The sequence below is a fragment of the Gymnoscopelus braueri genome, assembly GCF_963280865.1.
Source record: "Gymnoscopelus braueri genome assembly, chromosome: 3".
Classification (NCBI taxonomy): Eukaryota; Metazoa; Chordata; class Actinopteri; order Myctophiformes; family Myctophidae; genus Gymnoscopelus; species Gymnoscopelus braueri.
The window spans coordinates 58,728,946-58,749,889 of NC_137612.1; the positions used below are offsets into that span (position 1 = coordinate 58,728,946).

The following is a 20,944-nucleotide window of genomic DNA, read 5'->3' on the forward strand; positions in this document are numbered from 1 at the left end:
CAGGCTGAATGTGAGTTCACATATTCCTATAAAAGACCATGAAAGTCGATAGCAGAATCCTTGAACTTGACCAATCATGGAGCCCAAAACCAGAGCGGTGTTCTTCTCTGTGGCTGAACAGCAGCACTGCAGCAGCTCATGAAATCATACAAGGAAGTAAAATGTATAATAAGCAAGAGAGGAAACACAGCCGCAATAAATATAGATCCAGGGAGAAAGCGTGGCAAAGTATTGCAGACAAATTATGCAATTAATTTATATACAAATCCATAAATATATAATTCAGTTAGGCTTAAACATAAGGAGTTTAAGTGAATGTTGGAATTATAATTACACACTTAGAATAATTTTCTAATTTCTAATTTCTAAAATCGAAGATCTACAAGTGAAAAGCTTGCCTTTTGGCGGCCGGGGGTCCCCGGTCCACGGGGGTCAACGGGGGGCCGGGGGTCAACGGGGGCGTATAAAAGTTATTACCCAGGTTCGATTCCAGCCCTCAGCAATGTGTCGTAGTGTCCCTGAGCAAGACACTTTAGTTAACCCCTAATCTGCTCCTCCCGCCGCTCTCCTCTGTGGGCAGCCCTCTGCTGGGTGAAGCTGAAAATGGGAGTTCCACCGCAGGATGAGATGGGTATCAAAATATAAATGGAATAAAATAAAAATGTACTACCAAACATACATTTTCTATCTTTTGTGCTATGTTTATATCCCATATTACACCATTATTATATAGTACAGTATAGATGAAGGCCGCAACTATGAGTTCTCTTATTTGTGATAATACACAGTATATAGCCTATATTGGTAATATAGTATTTTTGTTCTATATTAATTATTAATAGAAAATAGAAAACATACATGAACCACTTTAGGCTATTATAAAAAATTACTTCAGCAATAAATGAAAAAAATAGCAGATCTGATATTTCTGGAAAAAAACAACAATAAGACTACTTTTTACTTTGGTGCTGCACAATAAAAACTATCAGTTTTCATTCACCCATTTGTGTACAAATGGAACCAAATGGACCCATTTGGTTCCATTTGAACACACTCAGAGTTACATTAACACTCAGGATTCTACAGTGTGTAAGTCAGAATTCATTTTGACACCAAATTGTGATGTTTTAGTCATAGTCTTGGTCTTAGTCTTTTAAATAAAATTCCATTTAGATTAGTCATCTGAAATGTTGTAGTTTTAGTCTAGTTTTAGTTGATTAATATTAGATTGTCGTCAACTGAATCTACATTTGAATTAGTCGACTAAAATGCATTTTTGGCGGGCAATTGATGGCGTCATAATTTATAGCTGGGTCCCGAAAATATTTACAGAGCATGACACCTGTCCTGCACCCAACCAAGCATAAAATTTATGTCTTAGTTCTACTGGATGTCTTCTCCACTAGTCCCTCCCTAACATTTAGTCTTTATACAACATCAATATATTACATTACATTACATTACAGTCATTTAGCAGACGCTTTTATCCAAAGCGACTTACAATAAGTGCATTCAACATAGGTAGGGAACGAAACTACTAATCACCAGAAGTCTTAAGTGCATTTCTTGCAAAAACAAGCAACCAAGAGTATACCTAGCGCTAAGGTAAAAGTCATCAGCTACCTACTTTCTTAAACAGACAAGACAAAATAGCAAAATCAAATGAGCATGCGCTAATACAAAAAGTGTATCGACTAAACAAGATCCAATAAAACAGTACAACAATAAAGCAAGAGTTTGTACAACTAGTTAACAACAAGTAAGGCAGGCAGAGAGGAAGGGTAGTGTTTCCTGAAGAGGTGGGTTTTCAGCCTGCGGCGAAAGATGGGCAGTGACTCTGCTGTCCTGACATCAGTGGGAAGTTCATTCCACCACTGTGGGGCCAGAACAGAAAAAAGTCGTGACCGTGTCGATCGACCAGAAGGACCCTTGAGTGACGAGGCAATCAGTCGCCCTGAGGTGGCAGACCGAAGTGATCGGGCAGGGGTGTAGGCATCGACCATAGCCTGGAGGTAAGAAGGAGCTGTTCCTTTCACTGCAAATATATATGTCAATATATTTAGTTTTATAGTTTTAGTCAGCATTGCTTAGTTGTGTTTTTGTCAGTGAAAAAAGTTGTCAACCAGCATTTTTCGTCGAAATTAACATTTAAGTAAGTATATATTGAAGCCAATACTTTTGTACTTTTACCCCAGTAACGTTTCGAATGAAGGCCTTTTAGGCAAAAAAATATATCACATTTGAATTGGGGACCCCCTAGCCTGGTAAACCCCCCTCCCTCCGGAAATCTCATTTGCATTTGGTTTCAGGAAGGAGGGTCTGGGATTGCTCACAGAGTAAAGCTGCCCGAACCACTGCGCATACGAACCAATCAGCGGCTGCTAGGGGCGGGATCATCCAATCACCTGCCTAGTAGCTTGAAAAAATGAAACTCCGTTTGTCATCGATTCTGCGCCCGGAGTCTCAGATGCAAGTACGCTGTGAAACAAAATGTGTGTCGCAAGCTTCTTCCATTTGACGGAGTGAGGTTAGGGACCCCCCACCCTGACTGACAAGCACTTGAGGCATTCCATTTTGTTTGACTCGGTTCCACACATTTTGTGATAATAACTAGATCAGCTATTTACAAAAGCTTTGCCTCTTTCTGGGTAATATTTGGCCAATGTTTTACATTTTCTCATAGTTTATTGATTAGCCTTGCCCTCAGAGCTGAAGTAGGGGGCGTGGCCAGGAATAGCATGTACTTTTGATGCAGTCATGGTCAAAAGTCATTCACGTGCAGATACCCTGTATATGCACTTATACTCTAAGTTGGGTTTGTTTAGCAAGTCATCTTGGGACCCCTAAAAAATTATGTGGGGGCCGGGACCCACATGGGGGTCCTGACTCACAGGTTGAGAACCACTGTCCTACACCACTGTATGATCATTCCTTCCTTCTTCACATAGCCTTGTTTTAACACTTCCTACGACGTATGTGTCCAATCCTTCCTCACCACAGCCGTGATTGTGGTCACGTGACCCGTGTCATATGACAGTGGTGATTTCCGCCTTTAAATGCAGCTGCGGGGAGCTTATGAAACCTTTCCTCAGTGACAGGTAAGAATTAAACACTTTAAAAACCTTTTGATTCAACTTTATTTATCATTAAATGTTAGGCTTATTTATATTATTAAGTGGCATTGTTTGAATTAAAACGTCACTTTGTTTAAATGAGTTGCGCTTGTTGACATAAAGTGGTGTTAAAAGTTATATGAGGAAATGATGCTTCTTCCTTCATGAAGTTCGCTGAAAATAGCAGATCTACAAGCTCACAACGCCTTGCAGCTCTGCTATTATCAGCAAATAGGTTGTTTGGTATGAGCCAAGTACATAGCCCCCCAGGTCAAGTTTAATGAAGTATTGAGGGTTTTAAATGGTTAACTGTCTGAAAACACACATTAACATGAATCCAACATATTCATAGAAAATGTAATTTGTAAATAAACCAAACCAAAAACACCCATAAATTGACAACACTGAGTGCTGTCAACCATATGAAGCTATCTACAGTATGTGGTGGAAGAAGTAGGGGAGACCGAGATCAAAGGTAACAGGGGGCAATTGGGCAAACGTAACACACACAATAATTCAAAAAATTCTAGAAACAAGCTAGAGGGGTGAGACTTCTTGTGCAAATGCTCAGTAGGGTCCTCTCTCTGCCTATGGAAGGATAGAATGATCATTTCATCTCAAACAGATTTTGAGGTGTAAACGTACATTTTTGAATGTACAGTATTTTCCTTCTGCTGTCTAAAGTTTAGATGACAGCTAATTTAAACTTAGATGAAAAATATTATTGGTCACAAATTAACGTCAGCAGCCTATGCTAGTATAGGTGTTTCTAGCTAGATGCAAGCACATTTTTTTCCCTGGCATTACAGACTTTACTATAGTAAATTAACATATTTCACTAAATTTCAAAGGAAAAATACTTTAAAATAAAGAATAGACATGCATTTGAGAAAACAAAATTGAAAAACAAAATAATTCGAATAAAAATACAAAATACATTTATATATAAAACATTCTTACGTAAAAATGTTGAATTATAAAAAATATGTATTACTTAGTGATGTGCTTTTATTTGAGATATAGAGTGTTAATATGAGTTATTTTTACAGCGTTCTAATTGCCCCCAACCACTGTCCCTGTCACAGGGGCAATTGTAACACTCTGACTTATTGCATTAAAAGTAATATTTTAGTCTTGTCCTTATTAGCAAAAGCTTATAAATGGTATTACTAATTAGGGCACATATATATGTTTCTTAAAACAAAAGATGACTAGTATATTTCAAGTATTCTGTGAATTATGAAGGAAAATTTAAAAAGTGTTACTTTCGACCCCGGTCTCCCCTACTCAGATATTTTTACTTAAAAGTAGCAATACCACAATGTAGAAACACACTGTTAAAAGCAGTGGTGGACAGTAACGGATTAAATGTACTTGAGTGCTGTACACAATAAGTACATATTCTGAGGATCTGTACTTTACTTGAGTATTAGATATTTTTCATACTCATTTGATATTTACTTACTTATGAGTACACTTCCAAGACAAATATTTTACTTCTAGGAAGGCTGTAAAGTACAGAGTACTTTTATGTTGGCTGTTTTTTCTTTCTTCCTTAAAATGCAATTGGACACTTCTGCTCTCACACTAGCCGTGTTTCTGGCATCCCCCTGCGCTTGCCTCTTTGTTACATCTTGTATGGGTGTATAGGAGTACAAGTATTTAGTTCTGGTTCCTCAGTCATTTCTATTTTCTTTTGAATACTTAAGTATATTTAAAAGCAATGACTTTTTTACTTTTGAGCGATATTTTGACTAAGCTGCTTTTACTTGTAGTGGAGAAAATTTGACCAGGAGTATCTGTCTGTACTCTTACTCAAGCACTGAGGTCGAGTACTTCGTCCACCTCTGGTTACAAGTAAAAGGCCTGTGTTCAAAATGTTACTCGAGTAAAAGTACAAAAGTATTGGCATCAAAATATACTTTAAGTACTAAAATGTTTGAAAATAGCAGATCTACAAGCTCGCAATGCGTCGCGATGTCTTGTGAGCTTGTAGATCACAACAGGTCAAGGGGTCCTTGACCTGTTGGAAAAACCTTGAATTAGCCTAATGAAGCAGTTGGTTTAATCCTAACTTTTAATGAACATGAAGCACTTCACTTGTTGGTTTAACTCAGTGCTTCTCAAAGCGGGGGTCCCGGGACCCCAGGGAGTCCTTGAGGTGGTTCCAGGGGGTCCCCAGCAAAATGAGTTCATAATGGCATCAAGATTTTTAACCACTTTAAACCCTATACACATCTGTCCGTTTGAAAATAGCAGATCTACAAGCTGAGAACCTGTGGCATGGCGACGTGTTGATGGCATGTCAACACATTTCTAACAAAATCTTAAAATTAGATTTTTGGAAACATTGTAACAAACAACTTGTATGGGGGTCCCTGGTACAAAATGTATTCAGATGGGTGGGGGGTCTGTGGACAAATAAATGTTAATTTGGGTGGTCCTTGACATGAAAATGTTGTGAAAAAACTGTTGTCTGTACTTTCCAAGGCTGATGATGGGTCTTATTCAAGGATGCTAGGATGACAATTATACACACATTAGAACATGCATACGTATCATTTAATATTGATAACCTAATGCAGAATATGAGTATAACATTGTGTTTATGTTGGTGGTTCTTAAAGTGGCGTTCGGGGACCCCAGGTGTCCTTGAGGGCGTTCCAGGGGGTCCCTACCACAATGATTGATAGTTAGGAGGATTAGGAACCCACTAATGGGGCTGTAACTCTTGAGTGTACAAGTGGAACCAAATGGTCCATTTGGTTCCACTTGTACACTCTCAAAGTGGGGTGGTCCTTGAGTGGGTTAGGGTTAGGTGGTCATCAGTTTAACCACCGGCTAAACATCTTGGGGAAAAAAGAAATTGTAATTTTTAACAGCACAAATGAGGGGGGGGGGCCTGGATCACTGGCACTGGATCCAGTTTAATGTATCATACACCTGTAGTGTATGGCATATGTGTAAATGTTAGTTTATTTGTAAATGAATGCCCTACTTGGTCATACTAACAGTGTCACATAAAGGTCGCAAAAATAGCCGATCAACATCTCGTTGTGAGCTTGTAGATCGGCTATTTTTGTTGTAGTTTAAGTATATAATATAATGATCCTATTATATATTAAGGAAATCTGTCTGTCGGTCACTCTCTGTCCCGCATGGTTCTCCTTTTTAAGTGTGTGGGTTTTATAAATATTGAACCAATAAAATATTAACCAAAGCTTGTGACTAAATGATAACTAAGGTTCTTTTTTTTTTACAAAAGAAAAGTAGGATATGATAACGGCCATGTAGGGTACATGGCTGAGGTTTCCCTTCCGTCTTCTTGTGAAATGTTCTGTGGTTTTCATTTCCTGTACTTTTTTTTTTCTTTTTGCTGACGAGACAAATACATTTTACATTTGATATGAAGAAAGAAAAGATCTTCCAGTTCTGTGGCGTTGCCACATTTCGGGGCCCTATTATTATGAACATATCTTCTTACAAATGCTTCAGTTTTAAAGGAGAATTACGGCCAAAATAACCTTAGTTATCATTTATGTAATGGATCCGTTATGGTATATCCGTACTGTACCACTCGTCCTAGGATATCATAACGTCATAATAAAGGTAAGAATAACGTTGGCCGTAATTGTCCTTAAGTACAGTACAATACCAATAGATTTTTTTTTTTGGCAGGGTAGCCAAATTTATGACACTCGAATGTGAAATGAAAGGCTGAGAATATATTTACAGAATATATTTAAGTTGTCCCGTTTAGCCACATGTAACTAGGTGTGACAGGGTCTCTCATAATGTGTTTGTGATCACTAGGTTGTGGGTTCTCTCCCCTAGGTGAAGATGTGTGGTGTAGTGGCGTTGGTTGTCCTGCTGGGGTCGCTGTTGGGCTGTGAATGTGCTCCAACAGCAGACGAGATCAAGTTCCTCCCTGGGCTGCAGAAACAAGCCAACTTCAAACAATACTCTGGTTACCTGACTGTTAATGATGGGCAACACCTGCACTATTGGTTAGTATTACTGTTATTATCATTAATTGTACTCGTGTAGACATTAAAGGGATATTTCACTTTCAAAAAAACTTTTGGTCATTTTATCGTCTACTCAGGCCTTTGTGAGCCCCCCAGACAGTTTTTAAGTTGCTCGATTCAGTGTTTACATATTTGATATTCATTTTATCAGACACGCCCCCTTCCTATACAAACCCATTGTAACTTCAAACTCTATTTTAACCATGTTAGATTCATCAAAAACACCCGTCCTTGGTTCTGGTGACTCACCCTGCCCCCCTAATACGTGAGGGGGCGTGTTTTTTCAATTAATTTTTTCATTTATTAAAAAAAAAAAAAAACTAAAAAAAAAATACAATAAAAAAATACAATAAAATACATGAAAAAGATTATCTGGGGGGCTCACAAAGGCCTGAGTAGATGATAAAATGACAACGTTTTTTTGAAAGTGAAATATCCCTTTAAGGGAAATTTGCCACTGGTGGCTTTTCAACATCACTGATTTTTCTCCCTAAAATACAAATTGGTGTAAGAAAGTTTACTCTTGTTTGCAACACAGTGCGCACTCCTGTCTCAACTTAGCTCTGTCTGTGCCTGAGACCGGGCGTGAGCTTGTAGATCGGCTATGTTCGGCAAAGAGGTTTGGTGTAGAGGGGGAAAAGAGAGCAGACTTAAGTACAGAGTGAAAGGCCAAGTTTAGTAAGTATTGACAGTTTAAGTGGTTTAATGTGCAACATAATTTTATACAATATGTAGTGGGGGTCCCTGCTTCATCTCTCTCAGCTAAACGTTGAAGACCCCTGCTCTGGAGTAAATATGTATCGCGGTAGCAAGTGGGCTGTGAACTGCTTCTAGGTACGCTGAGGTCCGAGGCCAGAGGCCTGCACACAGACTGCAGAGCGAGCAGACTGCTTGCTCTTTGATCCAATATGACATGGGGCTCATGTAATGGTAATTACCAAGACGAGTTTAATAGAAATCATTACAAAACACAGCACCACAGGGAAGTAATGTGAAATTAGTAATGTTAAAGTGGCACTAAATGTATTTTTTTAATGAATAAGATGTAATTTTATCCAACCTGTATGGTAGAGTATGTTGATACAATATAACGTATACGATTGGGGTGGTTGTATTTTGTCTCCCTGCTCTTCTATTGAGACATTTAGATTGTGTCAAAGGTCATGTCTCACCTAGACACAGGATATGACAAAACATTTTACCTGATGGTCAAGATTCAAGATTCAATTTATCCCCTGAGCAAGCAGCAATCCCATTGAGCTCTATTAGCTCAATGGTAAAAATGTCAGCACTTGCACAGGAAACCGGGTTCAGATCTGGGTTAGAAGAGAAAGTTGCATAGTGCATTAATGTTAAAGCTTTAATGTTTTTATTTTATTTTCACTGGCCCCAGTGGTTATTTGCCAGGTGCGTTCTATTGGCCCCGACGGGCCACCGGGCCATTTTATATAGGTTTGTATTATGATGAAAATAATAATAATATTTCTCTAGGTTTGTGGAGTCTCAGAAGCAGCCCTCTCAGGACCCGGTGGTGCTGTGGTTGAATGGAGGTCCCGGTTGCAGCTCTCTGGATGGACTGCTGACCGAACACGGACCTTTCCTGGTAACATTATAAGACCATGTTATTCATGTTTAATGTTCACTATGCTAAATGAGTTTATTAATTCATACATTAATGTTTCAGATCCAGGATGATGGAATGTCTCTAGAATACAACCCTTACTCCTGGAATATGGTCAGTGTACAATCTACATTCTATATACAAGCTATATTTAACACTGTTACTGAACAAACACTCTGTAAATGATTACCATCACAACATGGAAGTTTAGCTTTTTAACAAAATACTTTTTTTAATAACCCAAAAATATCACTTACCTTAAACATTCAGCTCCAGTTTTTTTCCTCCCAGTGAGTGTGAGCAGTCTGCCTGCTGGAATTATTGGAACAAGGAAGTGACTTATATGTAGTTTCCTTCTTTACCTAACCTTGGTTGGTCACATGTTCATGTATTTTGTTGTTAGATTGCCAACGTGTTGTACCTGGAGTCACCAGTAGGGGTGGGATTCTCCTGGTCAGATGACCGTCAATACAAGACCAACGACACAGAGGTCAGTGACCTTTTTTATTCAACCAATGAAATCCTCTTTTGATAAAGGAGCACTTAACCCATTTTCAACCTTATTTTCATGTAAATGGTCTTCACTAATGCTCATAAGATGGTACCATTTATGTCTACTCACTCTGTGTCTCATTGGTGGGCTTGGGGTTCCGAAACCTGCCTACCAGTGACATCATCGATGGGGGGATTCCAAGCTCTTCCTGGGAGATTCCAAGCTCTTCCTGGGGAAAGTTAGTATGCTGAAATTGTTTTAAATGACCAAACCTTACTACCGCTGATGTCACTGGTAGGCAGGTAGGTTACTGAACTGTCCACAGCCCACCAATGAGACACAGTGAGTAGAAAGAAATGGTGCCATATTATAATGAGCATTAGTGAGGACCAATAGGCTCTGTGGCATAAACATTTCCTGTTCCGGGTATATGCAGGTGTCGTGTGTTTGTCGCATATGAAGGTGTCGTGTGTTTCCCGGTTTTAATGGGTTAATTGTATTGTATTACAGGTGTCTCTCAACAACTACCTGGCCCTGAAGGAGTTCTTCCGCTTGTTTCCAGAGTTCAGTCAGAATGAGTTGTTTCTGACAGGAGAGAGTTATGGAGGAATCTACATCCCTACACTGGCTGAGAGAGTGATGGAGGACAACGCATTAAATCTACAGGTAATGCCACCAACTAACTACTGTAACCAAACTAACCCTATGCTGGCTGAGAGAGTCCTGGAGGACAACATTCTGAATCTAAAGCTAAGTAGAGTTACTACACTGGAAGAGAAAGTGACGGAAGATGACAACTTGAACCAGCAGGTAACCAGATAACTACAGCTTCAACTTACAGGTGCATACTGTGGTTAACTATTGCTTCACTTAGTACTACTAGTTGCCTACATGTAAATGGATGACTGCTACTTCACTACTAGTGACCTACATGTACTGTCCACTTTGCACTTGAGATTATTCAGCCCCCACTGCAAATCAGGTTTATTGGCAAAATTCACAAACGACTGCAATATTACTTAAAATAAATATCACTTACAAGCTCATGATACGTTGTGATGCAACGCTTTGTGAGCTTGTAGATCTGTTATTTTCGCTATTTTGTACGCCACCATTGTAGAATGAAGTATAATACAGGGCTTAAGTGATTAACCAGAACTCAATTGTGTTGATTCATTGATATATATAATAAAAATAAACTTTGCTTCCAGATTATTTCAGATAAGTCTGTTTTTGGTTGATTGCCCAGCTACAATGCTACTATTTCTATCATAGTGTTTTGTGTTCGTTGCAGGGTATTGCCGTGGGCAACGGGATGGCCAGTTACGAGCTGAACGACAACTCTCTGGTGTACTTTGCGTATTACCACGGCCTTCTGGGTAGTGCGCTGTGGGCGGACCTACTCAATCACTGCTGTACGGAGGGGACGTGTGACTTCTACAACAACCACAACCCCAACTGTTCCAATGACGTAAGTCTGACCAATCACAACCCTCCCATGTAAGTCTGACCAATCACAACCCTCCCATGTAAGTCTTGACCAATCACAACCCTCCCAATTCATGCGCTCTTTAGGAGCAGTTAGGGGTTCAGTTTCTTGCTCAAGGACACTTCGAAAAGAGACACAGCCTGGTATCGAACCGTGAACCTTCCAGTTCTCAAGCGGCTGCTCTACCTCCTGAGCCACTGCCGCCAAATGACAGCCCTCCACCTGTTCTAACAACATAAGTCTGACTCATGTGTCCGTCTGACCGACCTGTTGTCACTTTCAACTCGTCACAGAAGCCAAATTCCTATACTCTTAACTTCCACACTCACTCCACTCACACATTAGTCCCTCCTCGGAGCGAGGAGGAGAGTATTGGAATCGAGCAGGTTAGACTGATTCCAATACTCACATTCCTGCCTGCTCGCTTCTCATCCTGGAAGCTGTATTTCTCTCTTATATGCTTATGAATGGAGCTGTTTGACATGCATTCTCCCACACCATGCACAACAAACAGACCGATTGTGTAAATAAAGATCAACCCATTATTTAATTTGTTGCGTCAGTAGCTTTGATCACTGTTATTCAGATATAAATTTGACTTCATTATCTCTTCCATTCAACACGCATGCAGGCACGTTATGTCAAAGTTTCGTCAACTACGAAACGTCTCTTTGAAGTCTGCGACCCGGCACAGCTTTTAGATGCCATCTCCCAGACAGCGTAGTCGTGGTTTCCATCCCATAGCCAGAGGAGACGGTCCGTCCAATAACCACAGATGGGCAGTCAACATTAAAGGCGAGCGGACGAGAACGGGCTGAGTGAACACTGGATGTACACCCGCTGTTTGACGCTTGGGGAGCTCACTCTCTCCAGGCTCGGCTCCGCCAAAAGCAAATGACTAGTGGTGGAAAGTAACTAAGTACTGTACTTAACATTACAATTTTGTGTTTCCAATTTTCAATAATTTTACTTCTACTCAATTAAATTTTATTAAAGTGTCAAATCACAACAAGTTGTCTCAAGACACTTTACATGTAGAGCAGAGACCCGACAGATCCACCCTGAGCAAGCAATTTTGCGACAGTGGCAACAAAAAAAAACTTAACTGAAAGAAACGTCAGGCAAATATTGTACTTTTTACGCCACTACAATTATTTGAAAACTTTTGTTACTTTGTAGATTTTGATTATTATTATGAAATCCCTTCAGACCGTTGGCAATTTGAAAATAGCTGATCTACAAGCTCGCTTTGCGACTACTATTTTCAAAGGATTTTTATACATTTGAAAACTTGTGAAATGGAACCTTCTGCATAATGAGTCCTTTTACTTTTGGTACTTTTAAGTATTTTTTTAATGCCAATACTTTTGCACTTTACTCAAGTACATTTTTAATACCGGACTTGTAACATTAAGAATAGGGTATTGATACTCTTACATAAGTAAAACGTGTGAGTACTTCTTCCACCACTGCAAATGACCATTTTGGGATACGGAACGATTTACGGGTTAAGCTGGACGGCCGAGTGTGGACTGAGCGAGTGAGCAGAGATTTGGGTTCTGGAATTTGGCTATTAGGGATGCTGGGTCTGGACCGTTTGGCGTCACTGGGTCAACTCACTTGGTCAACCCCCCCCCCCCCCCCCCCCCCCTTTTAAAAAAGAAATATTGTGTCACTTTTCGAAGCTGGGGTTGGTATGAGTCACGTGACTGGTGACAGAATGCTGACTTGATGGAGAACATGGTGACGACCGACCTAACCCACCGATGTGTCCATTTGGCATGCCTGTGATGTCAGGGCTGTCACGATTATGACATTTTACTTGACGATGAATTCATTAATTGATAGTTGATAACCTTATCAATAGATGAATTGATAAGTGATACGTTTTTTTAGGATTATAGGAAATTCTTGTCCGTAAATGAGTGCAGAAACAGAATTGCCTTGATGTGTATATAACATTAACGAGCATCAGCTGGTCAGACATATAGCCCTGCAGAGGGCAGGTGTGTGTGTCTGGAGTCTGTCTCATTTCTCTCCAAAAGCCCTTGAATATGATTAAGGATGACTGTGATTATGGTAAGCTCACATTTGATATCACACACACCATACCTGTAACTTTCACTAGCCCAAGAAAAAGGTTTTCCAAAAAATAATTCAATTAATTGAAAATGGATACATGTAATCGGGTAAATTCTTAACGGCAATTAATCGATTATAGATTAATTGTTCACATCCCTAATTGTCACTCAAATGATTGTATTTAACGGCAATTCATTATCAATTCATTATAGTCAGTCATTATCAGACTAATAGGGCTGTCACAATATATCGTGCGACAATAGGCTATATCATGATAGACAAGTCTGTATCGATGTATTATGTATTGTTGCTGGTGAAAATGGATATGGTGTGCAATATGAAAATGAAAGCTTGCCATAAACACAGTGAGCATTGTTCAGTGCTCATCACTGGGTGAATTCCAACCTGTTCAAGGGCACCCTATGTCAATGTAAAGTCTATCAAGAGACGATACAGAAATACTTAACATTTCTGTGTGATCCAATCGTTTTTAGAATCAGCCTTATAAACTAAAATTAGAAAGGGTATATTATATATATTAATATATACCCTTTCTAATTTTAGTTTATAAGGCTGGTTAATGATGATTGATTGAATGATTAATAAGACATATTATATATATACACACACTTCAATATCCTATTGTTTCCTAAAATGTGTGTGTCTGTCTGTGTATCTGCTTGCCTGTGTGTCTAGCTGTCTGAGGTGCAGTACATCGTGTACAGTTCAGGGTTGAACATGTACAACCTCTACGCTCCATGTCCTGGAGGGGTGAAACAGAAAGTCAGGTATGTAGAACCCTTAACCCTTTAGTCACTGGTTGGCAGAATTTTCTTTCCAGAGGGCCGTACTGACTTCAATAAACTGAGCAAAGGGCTGACACTTGAAACGCATAGAACTGAATTATGTTAACCCATTAAAACCAAGAAAGCATCCGTGTCATTTTAGATTTTTAGCTATATGTATGTAATCTTTGAAATATTTTTTTACTTCGAAAATCGATGGCGCTCAGTGGTAAAGTCCCTGCTCAACACCACAGAGGTTGTGGGTTCGAATCCACCGGGGTGTACCCGGCTTTGTTGAGTGTCTATCTATACGAACACAATTGGCCCGTGTTCGGGGGAGGGAAGCCGGGCGGGGAGGGTGATATTGGTCACTGCATGTATTCCTACAAGGAGTGTTGGGCGGGAGGAGTAGGACGAAGGCCCTACGTCCTCCCGGCGGGGGCTCCTCACTGACAAACACACAGAAATGTGTGTGGGGAGGAATGAATTGCCATAACTACTAAATTGATGAGAAATGTGGTAAAAATTATTTACTACTCTAAATAAAACAATATTGAGCTTGAAAAAATAAAGATATACAAGCTCACACCGTGTCACTTCGTGACTTTATGTTATGGACTCGAGGCAGACTGTTTCAATCACAATTATAAACATTTGATATTTACCATTCGAGTACATTGTTACCTGCATCAGTGGAATGCAGCGATGGATATATTAAAAGTTTTTTTTATGTCATACTGACTGTACATTCTGGTATTGATTATCAATTTGTTTCAGTATTCACGGAAGTATTGATAATCAATGTGTTTCTCGACTGAGGTATCAGTCATCAATTTGTTTCTTTGACAGACGGTATTGATTATCAATTAGTTTGCAGCATTGACGGGTATTGATGATCAATTAGTTTCAGTATTGACAGATGGTATTGATGATAATTTTGTTAGCAGTATTGATGATCAATTAGTTTCAGTATTGACAGATGGTATTGATGATAATTTTGTTAGCAGTATTGATGATCAATTAGTTTCAGTATTGACAGATGGTATTGATGATCATTTTGTTAGCAGTATTGATGATCAATTAGTTTCAGTATTGACAGATGGTATTGATGATCATTTTGTTAGCAGTATTGATGATCAATTTGTTTCAGTATTGACAGATGGTATTGATCATTTTGTTTGCAGTATTGATGATCAATTTGTTTCAGTATTGACGGTGATCAGCTGGTGATCAGAGATTTGGGGAACAGTTTCATTAATCATCCGTGGACCCAGCTGTGGAACCAGGTAATCTATCGATCAATGAATCTGACTGATCTTTATTTATCTCATCTGATTGATCTTTAATTATCTAATCAGTTTATCTTATTAAGCAATAAATGCACTCATTACAACTCAGCATGATGCCTGTTTGAATCATGGATTCATATTTACACATGATTTTACTTAACAACATTCTTTTTATTATTGTACAGCAGCAAATGGCAGGAGACCTGTCTTTAATTACTCCTAATGGCTGACAGCTCCTGTTCACTGTTAACAAACCATTTTAATTGTGTGTGTGTGTGTGTGTGTATATATGTAGAAGCTGCGTGGTGTGTCTTCGTTCTACCAGAAAGTGCGTCTGGACCCTCCGTGTACAAACTCCACCCCCTCCACCCTGTACCTGAACAACCCCTACGTCAGGTCAGCTCTCCACCTTATTATGATGATTTGTTATAATAATAATTAATAATTATTATTATTATCCTCTACATCAGGTCAGCTCTCCACATCAGCCCCGAAGCTCTGGACTGGGTCATCTGCAGGTAAAACCAGTTCTTTAGAGTGTTCTTTATAGAACCCACACAACTCTTGAGTGTTCTTTATAGGACCATAACTCTGTGAGTGTTCTTTATAGGACCCTTAACTCTGAGAGTGTTCTTTATAGGACCATAACTCTGTGAGTGTTCTTTATAGGACCCTTAACTCTGAGAGTGTTCTTTATAGGACCATAACTCTGTGAGTGTTCTTTATAGGACCCATAACTCTGAGAGTGTTCTTTATAGGACCCTTAACTCTGTGAGTGTTCTTTATAGGACCCATATCTCTGAGAGTGTTCTTTATAGGACCCTTAACTCTGTGAGTGTTCTTTATAGGACCCATAACTCTGAGAGTGTTCTTTATAGGACCCATAACTCTGAGAGGGTAGAAATCCCTTTGGTTCCATTCATACACTCATCTGCGAGGGAAGCAGAGTTATGAAGTCATCTTTCTACTTCCTGTTTCAGCTCTGAGGTCAACCTGAACTACGGTCGCCTGTACATGGATGTCAAGAAACAATACCTCAAACTACTGGGTAGTATGGTGAGTACTACAACTACCTGCTAATGCTACAGTACCTCTGGTCTCTGGAGCCAGGCTGTTGCCTCCCACAATGTTCAAATGCTTCCGTCATACAGTCTGTTATTGAAGTACACTTTTGAGGTAATTTTACTTTACTGGAGTATTTCCAAATTTCAATACTTTTACTTCTACTCCACTACATCTCAGAGGCAATTGTTGTACTTTTACTTCACTACAATTATTTGAAAACTTTAGTTAGTTTGCAGATATAAATCATATTATGAAACGCACATTAACTACTTTAGCCCTATTTTATACATAGGCTATTTGAAAATAGCAGATCTACAAGCTCACAACGTGTTGTCTGAGGTGCAGATCTACAAGCTCAGTTCGCGACGCGTTGTGAGCTTGTAGATCTGCTATTTTCAAACATTTTAGTACTTTTACTTTTGGTACTTTTAAGTACATTTTGATGCCAATACTTTTGTTCTTTTACTCAAGTAACATTTTGAACACAGGCCTTTTACTTGTAACAGAGTATTTTTATATTGTGGTATTGCTACTTTTACTCATCTGAGTATCTGAGTACTTCTTCCACCACTGCTGTTCATAGGAAGCTCTGAAAACGATCCAGGAGTAAAGCAGATATCCCGCCTCCTTCAGGCAGTAGTTATATTGTCCTACTATTAATCAAATTAGTTGAAGCCTACAGTATCTACCTTGCTGCTTGGCAGAAATGGATATTCAAATATATATTTAAAACGATATCTCCGTGAACAGAAGTGGCAAACAGAAGACCGCTTCCTTTCTCGGCTCCCAGTAGGTGTGGTTACATTGGAGGCAACTGGGACGTGTGTTTGTGTATTTCAGAAGTATCGTATTCTGGTGTACAACGGGGACGTGGACATGGCCTGTAACTTCATGGGAGATGAATGGTTCGTGGAGTCACTGCACCAGGAGGTAGGTTAACATGGAAGTATCCATACAGATGTATTGCTGAACCGTACTTGAGTAAAAGTATTGTTACTTTAAAATAAGTAGAAGGAAAAGTAGTCATCCACATAACCTCTTGAGTGAGAAAGTATCCAGAGAGATTAAAGTACTCATGATGTTCATTCAACAACTCCAGAAAACTAAACTCATAATCTGTCAGTTTAATTAAATGTTTTATTGAGAGATAAATTATAATTTGTGTGGCAAGTACTGTAAGTCCTTTTTTCCACAGTGCCATATTGTTTTCCCACTTCAGAATCTCAACAAAAGACACTGGTGTTTAAAAACGGTATTGACAGGACAAGAGACCGAGGAGAAAACGGTGAAATCAGTTGGGGCAGTGTGGGCGGGGCATGAAGGCCACTGTGTCTTGTGGTGGACATTTTTGTCAAAATATTTTTTTTGCCATGAACATACAAAATGAGCTGACAATAATATTACTGGAAACCCCAAAAAGCTATAGCCTCAAATGTATTAGTGCAGTCGTTCTGAAAGTGGGTCGAGTGACCTTTGAGGGGGTTCCAAATGGACCCTTACAGGTCTGTAACTCTGAGAGTGTACACAAGGACCCTTACAGGTCTGTAACTCTGTGTACAAATGTAACCAAATGGACCTGTAGGGTGCATTTGGTTCCATTTGTACACTCAGAGTTATGGGGGTCCTTCAAAATAAAATAACAAGTTTGATAACCACTGTACTAGTGGAATCCTAATATGCCATCGTGTCATAGTAACTCAGTGTCCCACATATTCTGAAGAAAACCTTGAGAGACTGACATTCAGTAATTGGGTCTTATGATCAAAATAGGAACATTATAAAGGACAAGTCTTGCCACATTTGTCAGTGTATGTACATATTGATGACCGCTGCCTCAGAGCTTGTCTTTTGAAACGCATATGGCCAAACTGAAGGGGTATGGCAGCTTCCTGCCCTGACCATACGAACACAACTGGTCGTTTTTTTTTTTTGGGGGGGGGGGTCTTTGTTGCTGCGCTCCTACTTGCTGTAGCCCCCACCAGGGGGGACGTACCGCAACACGTCAGTGTGGGGAGGAATGAATCGGCGGGACGACTGGGAGGAAAAGGGGTAAAAATTGGCAATTACAGATGAACGTTTTTTGGTGTAAATGACTTTTGTGTGAATCGTGATCTTCACGTTGTGAGTAGTTTTAAGTTGTGTGTAAATAGTTTTCTAAATGATTGTTTATTTTTTTAGGTGGCGGTGAAACGTCGGACGTGGATTTATAAAGACGGAGCCACTGAGCAGGTTGGAGGATTCGTGAAAGAGTTCAACCACATCGCCTTCCTTACCGTCAAGGTACAAACACTGCTGATACTAACAGCAAATACTATTACATCATATGCAGGTTTTAGAAACATTAGCATTGTTTGCTTTCTTGCTGTCATTAAGTTAAATCTATTGTGTCTCCAGGGTGATGGTGACTTGGTTCCTTCATTCATATTAATGATGTCGTAACTCTTGTGTTTGCAGGGTTCTGGTCACATGGTTCCTTCAGATAAACCAGCTGCCGCCTTCGCCATGTTCACCCGATTCATCAAGAAAGAACCTTACTGAAAACCTCCACCTCAATGTAGACAACCACTGAAGACCACCTCCACCTGTCTATATAGACCACCACCATGTGTATTATTTGAAAAACATTTTAGAATAGTGAAAATAGCCGATCTACAAGCTCACACGTGAGCTTGTAGATGGTCTATTTTCACTACTTTTGTGTGACACTCTTATACGATGAAGTAGGGCATTCGGAAAAAAACATATAAAAAGTTGCAATATGTCGATACGTGGTTTCTGCCTGACGATGGCCATATATGGGTTTCGATGCATTTTCCGTTAATGGGCTGTGCCCTTGTGGAGAAGCGTCTCCCTGGCGCCCTCTGTGACAAATGATGAGAAAAGCAACACGTCCATCGATATAATTCTTACAGGGACTCCGTAAGGGTCCGTTTGCACCACTGGTGGTCCCCGGAACACACATTGAGAACCACTGATATATATATATATATATGTATATATGTATATATGTATATATGTATATATGTATATATGTATATATCTATATATGTATATATGTATATATATATATGTATATGACAGGTGGGAGTACACTATGCCTTAACAACCAATCAGATTTGAGTCTCACTGCCTGAGCTGTGATGTCACCGCCTCTCTGCCTGGTCCCTGTAGGGACGCTGTGGCTGTCATAGTGACACAAATGCTGTATTTTATGATTTCCGTTCCTGTGATTGGGCGATGTTGCACTGTAGCTTGGTTGTGATTGGACGATGTTGGCACTGTAGCAATTGGTTTCCATGGAATCAAAGGGAATTACCTGTCTGTGTGTCTGATTTAAATGTGATCAATACATATGATCAATAAAGAACTGTTGTGAAACCAGTGATGTCTCTCTTAACAGAATGTGTTGTACTTGGAGATGGGTAAATTTAGGTTTGGGATCTGGAACCGGGGGAACCAGAGCCAACATTGAGGAACCAGAATCGTTACCATCACATTTGGAACAGTTTCTGGAACTGGTTTTATCACACTGTCAGAGGAGCTCGTACTGTATGTGACTTAATGTCTGCTATACAATTACAATACTGTATGATTTCATTAGTGCTATCAAAAATCAATGTATGTATAAAAGGAATATCGAATATCTAAATACTGAATTAAGCAACTTAACTGTCTGGGGTGAAACACCAAAGCCAGTAGACGTTAAAATGACCCTGTTTGAAAGTGAAATATCCCTTAAGTGTTGGTAGCACTAGAGTACAAAAGGAACTTTCTTTTTGGGGGGGGAATCCCAATCTACACCATTCTGTCAATTTAACTCTGGGAGTTACAGACCCATAAGGGTCCTTTTGTACACTCAACAGACCCATACGGGTCCATTAGGACCCCTGGTCTACCAGAATGTGTGCTACTGTTCTCGCCACAATAGAATGTTTTGTTTTACTGTTTTCTTGATTTTCTGGAACAGGCATGAATAACAGATAGGTGGTGATGGTGAATAATTTTTCCTTGAATGTTCTTTAATGTAATAAATAAAATATAACTGATACTTTCAACCAAACTGGCTGGTTCTCCAACGATTTAATTTCTAGGACTATTTCTAGGATATGCATTAGACCAAACATTACCAAACTTTTCAGGCTGCGACCCCCCCCCCCAAAAATCATATTTGAACTGGGGACCCCCCAAAATAATCATACTTGAACTGGGGAACCCCCAAAATAATCATATTTGAACTGAGGATCCTCCCAAAATAATCATATTGAACTGGGGACCCCCCCACCCTGACAACCACGTGGCATTACATTTCGTTTGACTCTGTTCCACAGATAAATATTGTGGAAATAGCCACAAGCTCACAAAAATAGCTAGGCGTTGTGAGCTTGTAGATTGGCTAGTTACACAATGTTTGGTAATATATGACAATTTTGGTATTAAAAAGGTCTTAAAAGTCATTAAATTGTAAATTAAAAAATGTACAGATACCCTGTAAATACTTATACTGTATGATGGTTTGTTTACTGTTGAGTGAGAAAACAATGTTGCACATTAAGCTAATCATCTGGGGACCCCCCAAAAATAATTTGGGGACCCCCTGGGGGTCTTGACCCCCAGTTTGGGAACCACTGCATTAGACCATGGACCCCCATTTTTAAACTTTTTTTAATCTCTGGGACCCCAATCTACACTCTAAAATCCTCATTGCTAATTCAAATCCTAGAATGTACAAATGGACCCATTTGGTTCCATTTGCACATTCTCAAGAGTTACAGACCCTATAGGCCTAATAAGAGTTCATTTGGTACCTACTACCCAAGACAAAAAAAAGAAAGACCTGCCATCTCCGGTTTACTTCCCGTATCTGACGTAGGTCGCCGACCTTTTAGGAGAGCGGAAGCAGGTTGGAGTATTCATTCCAATGGGAGAGTGAACGTGAACACAGCTTCTGAACCATTCTTTAGCTCCATGGTCACTGAACT

At 39.6% G+C, this 20,944-nt stretch overlaps 1 protein-coding gene across 1 annotated transcript; it reads left to right on the forward strand.

Moving 5' to 3' along the window:
- Positions 1-3,034: 3,034 nt before the first annotated feature.
- On the forward strand, positions 3,035-20,005 carry ctsa (cathepsin A). Its single transcript, XM_080423276.1, has 15 exons — positions 3,035-3,098; positions 6,948-7,120; positions 8,633-8,744; positions 8,826-8,876; positions 9,166-9,252; positions 9,766-9,921; positions 10,550-10,726; positions 13,523-13,614; positions 14,819-14,897; positions 15,196-15,296; positions 15,371-15,418; positions 15,881-15,956; positions 16,806-16,895; positions 18,144-18,245; positions 18,420-20,005. The coding sequence occupies exons 2-15, from the start codon at positions 6,954-6,956 to the stop codon at positions 18,501-18,503; spliced, it is 1,422 nt and encodes a 473-aa protein (XP_080279402.1). The 5' UTR covers positions 3,035-3,098; positions 6,948-6,953; the 3' UTR covers positions 18,504-20,005.
- Positions 20,006-20,944: the final 939 nt, after the last annotated feature.

What these genes read in the sequence shown, in the direction of transcription:
- ctsa (XM_080423276.1), top strand. Translation starts at nt 6,954, where the DNA reads ATGTGTGGTGTAGTGGCGTTGGTTGTCCTGCTGGGGTCGCTGTTGGGC. An exon ending in GGGGTGAAACAGAAAGTCAG is followed by an intron (nt 13,615 to 14,818) that starts GTATGTAGAACC and finishes AATTTGTTTCAG; the next exon opens with TATTGACGGTGATCAGCTGG. An exon ending in CTGGACTGGGTCATCTGCAG is followed by an intron (nt 15,419 to 15,880) that starts GTAAAACCAGTT and finishes TTCCTGTTTCAG; the next exon opens with CTCTGAGGTCAACCTGAACT.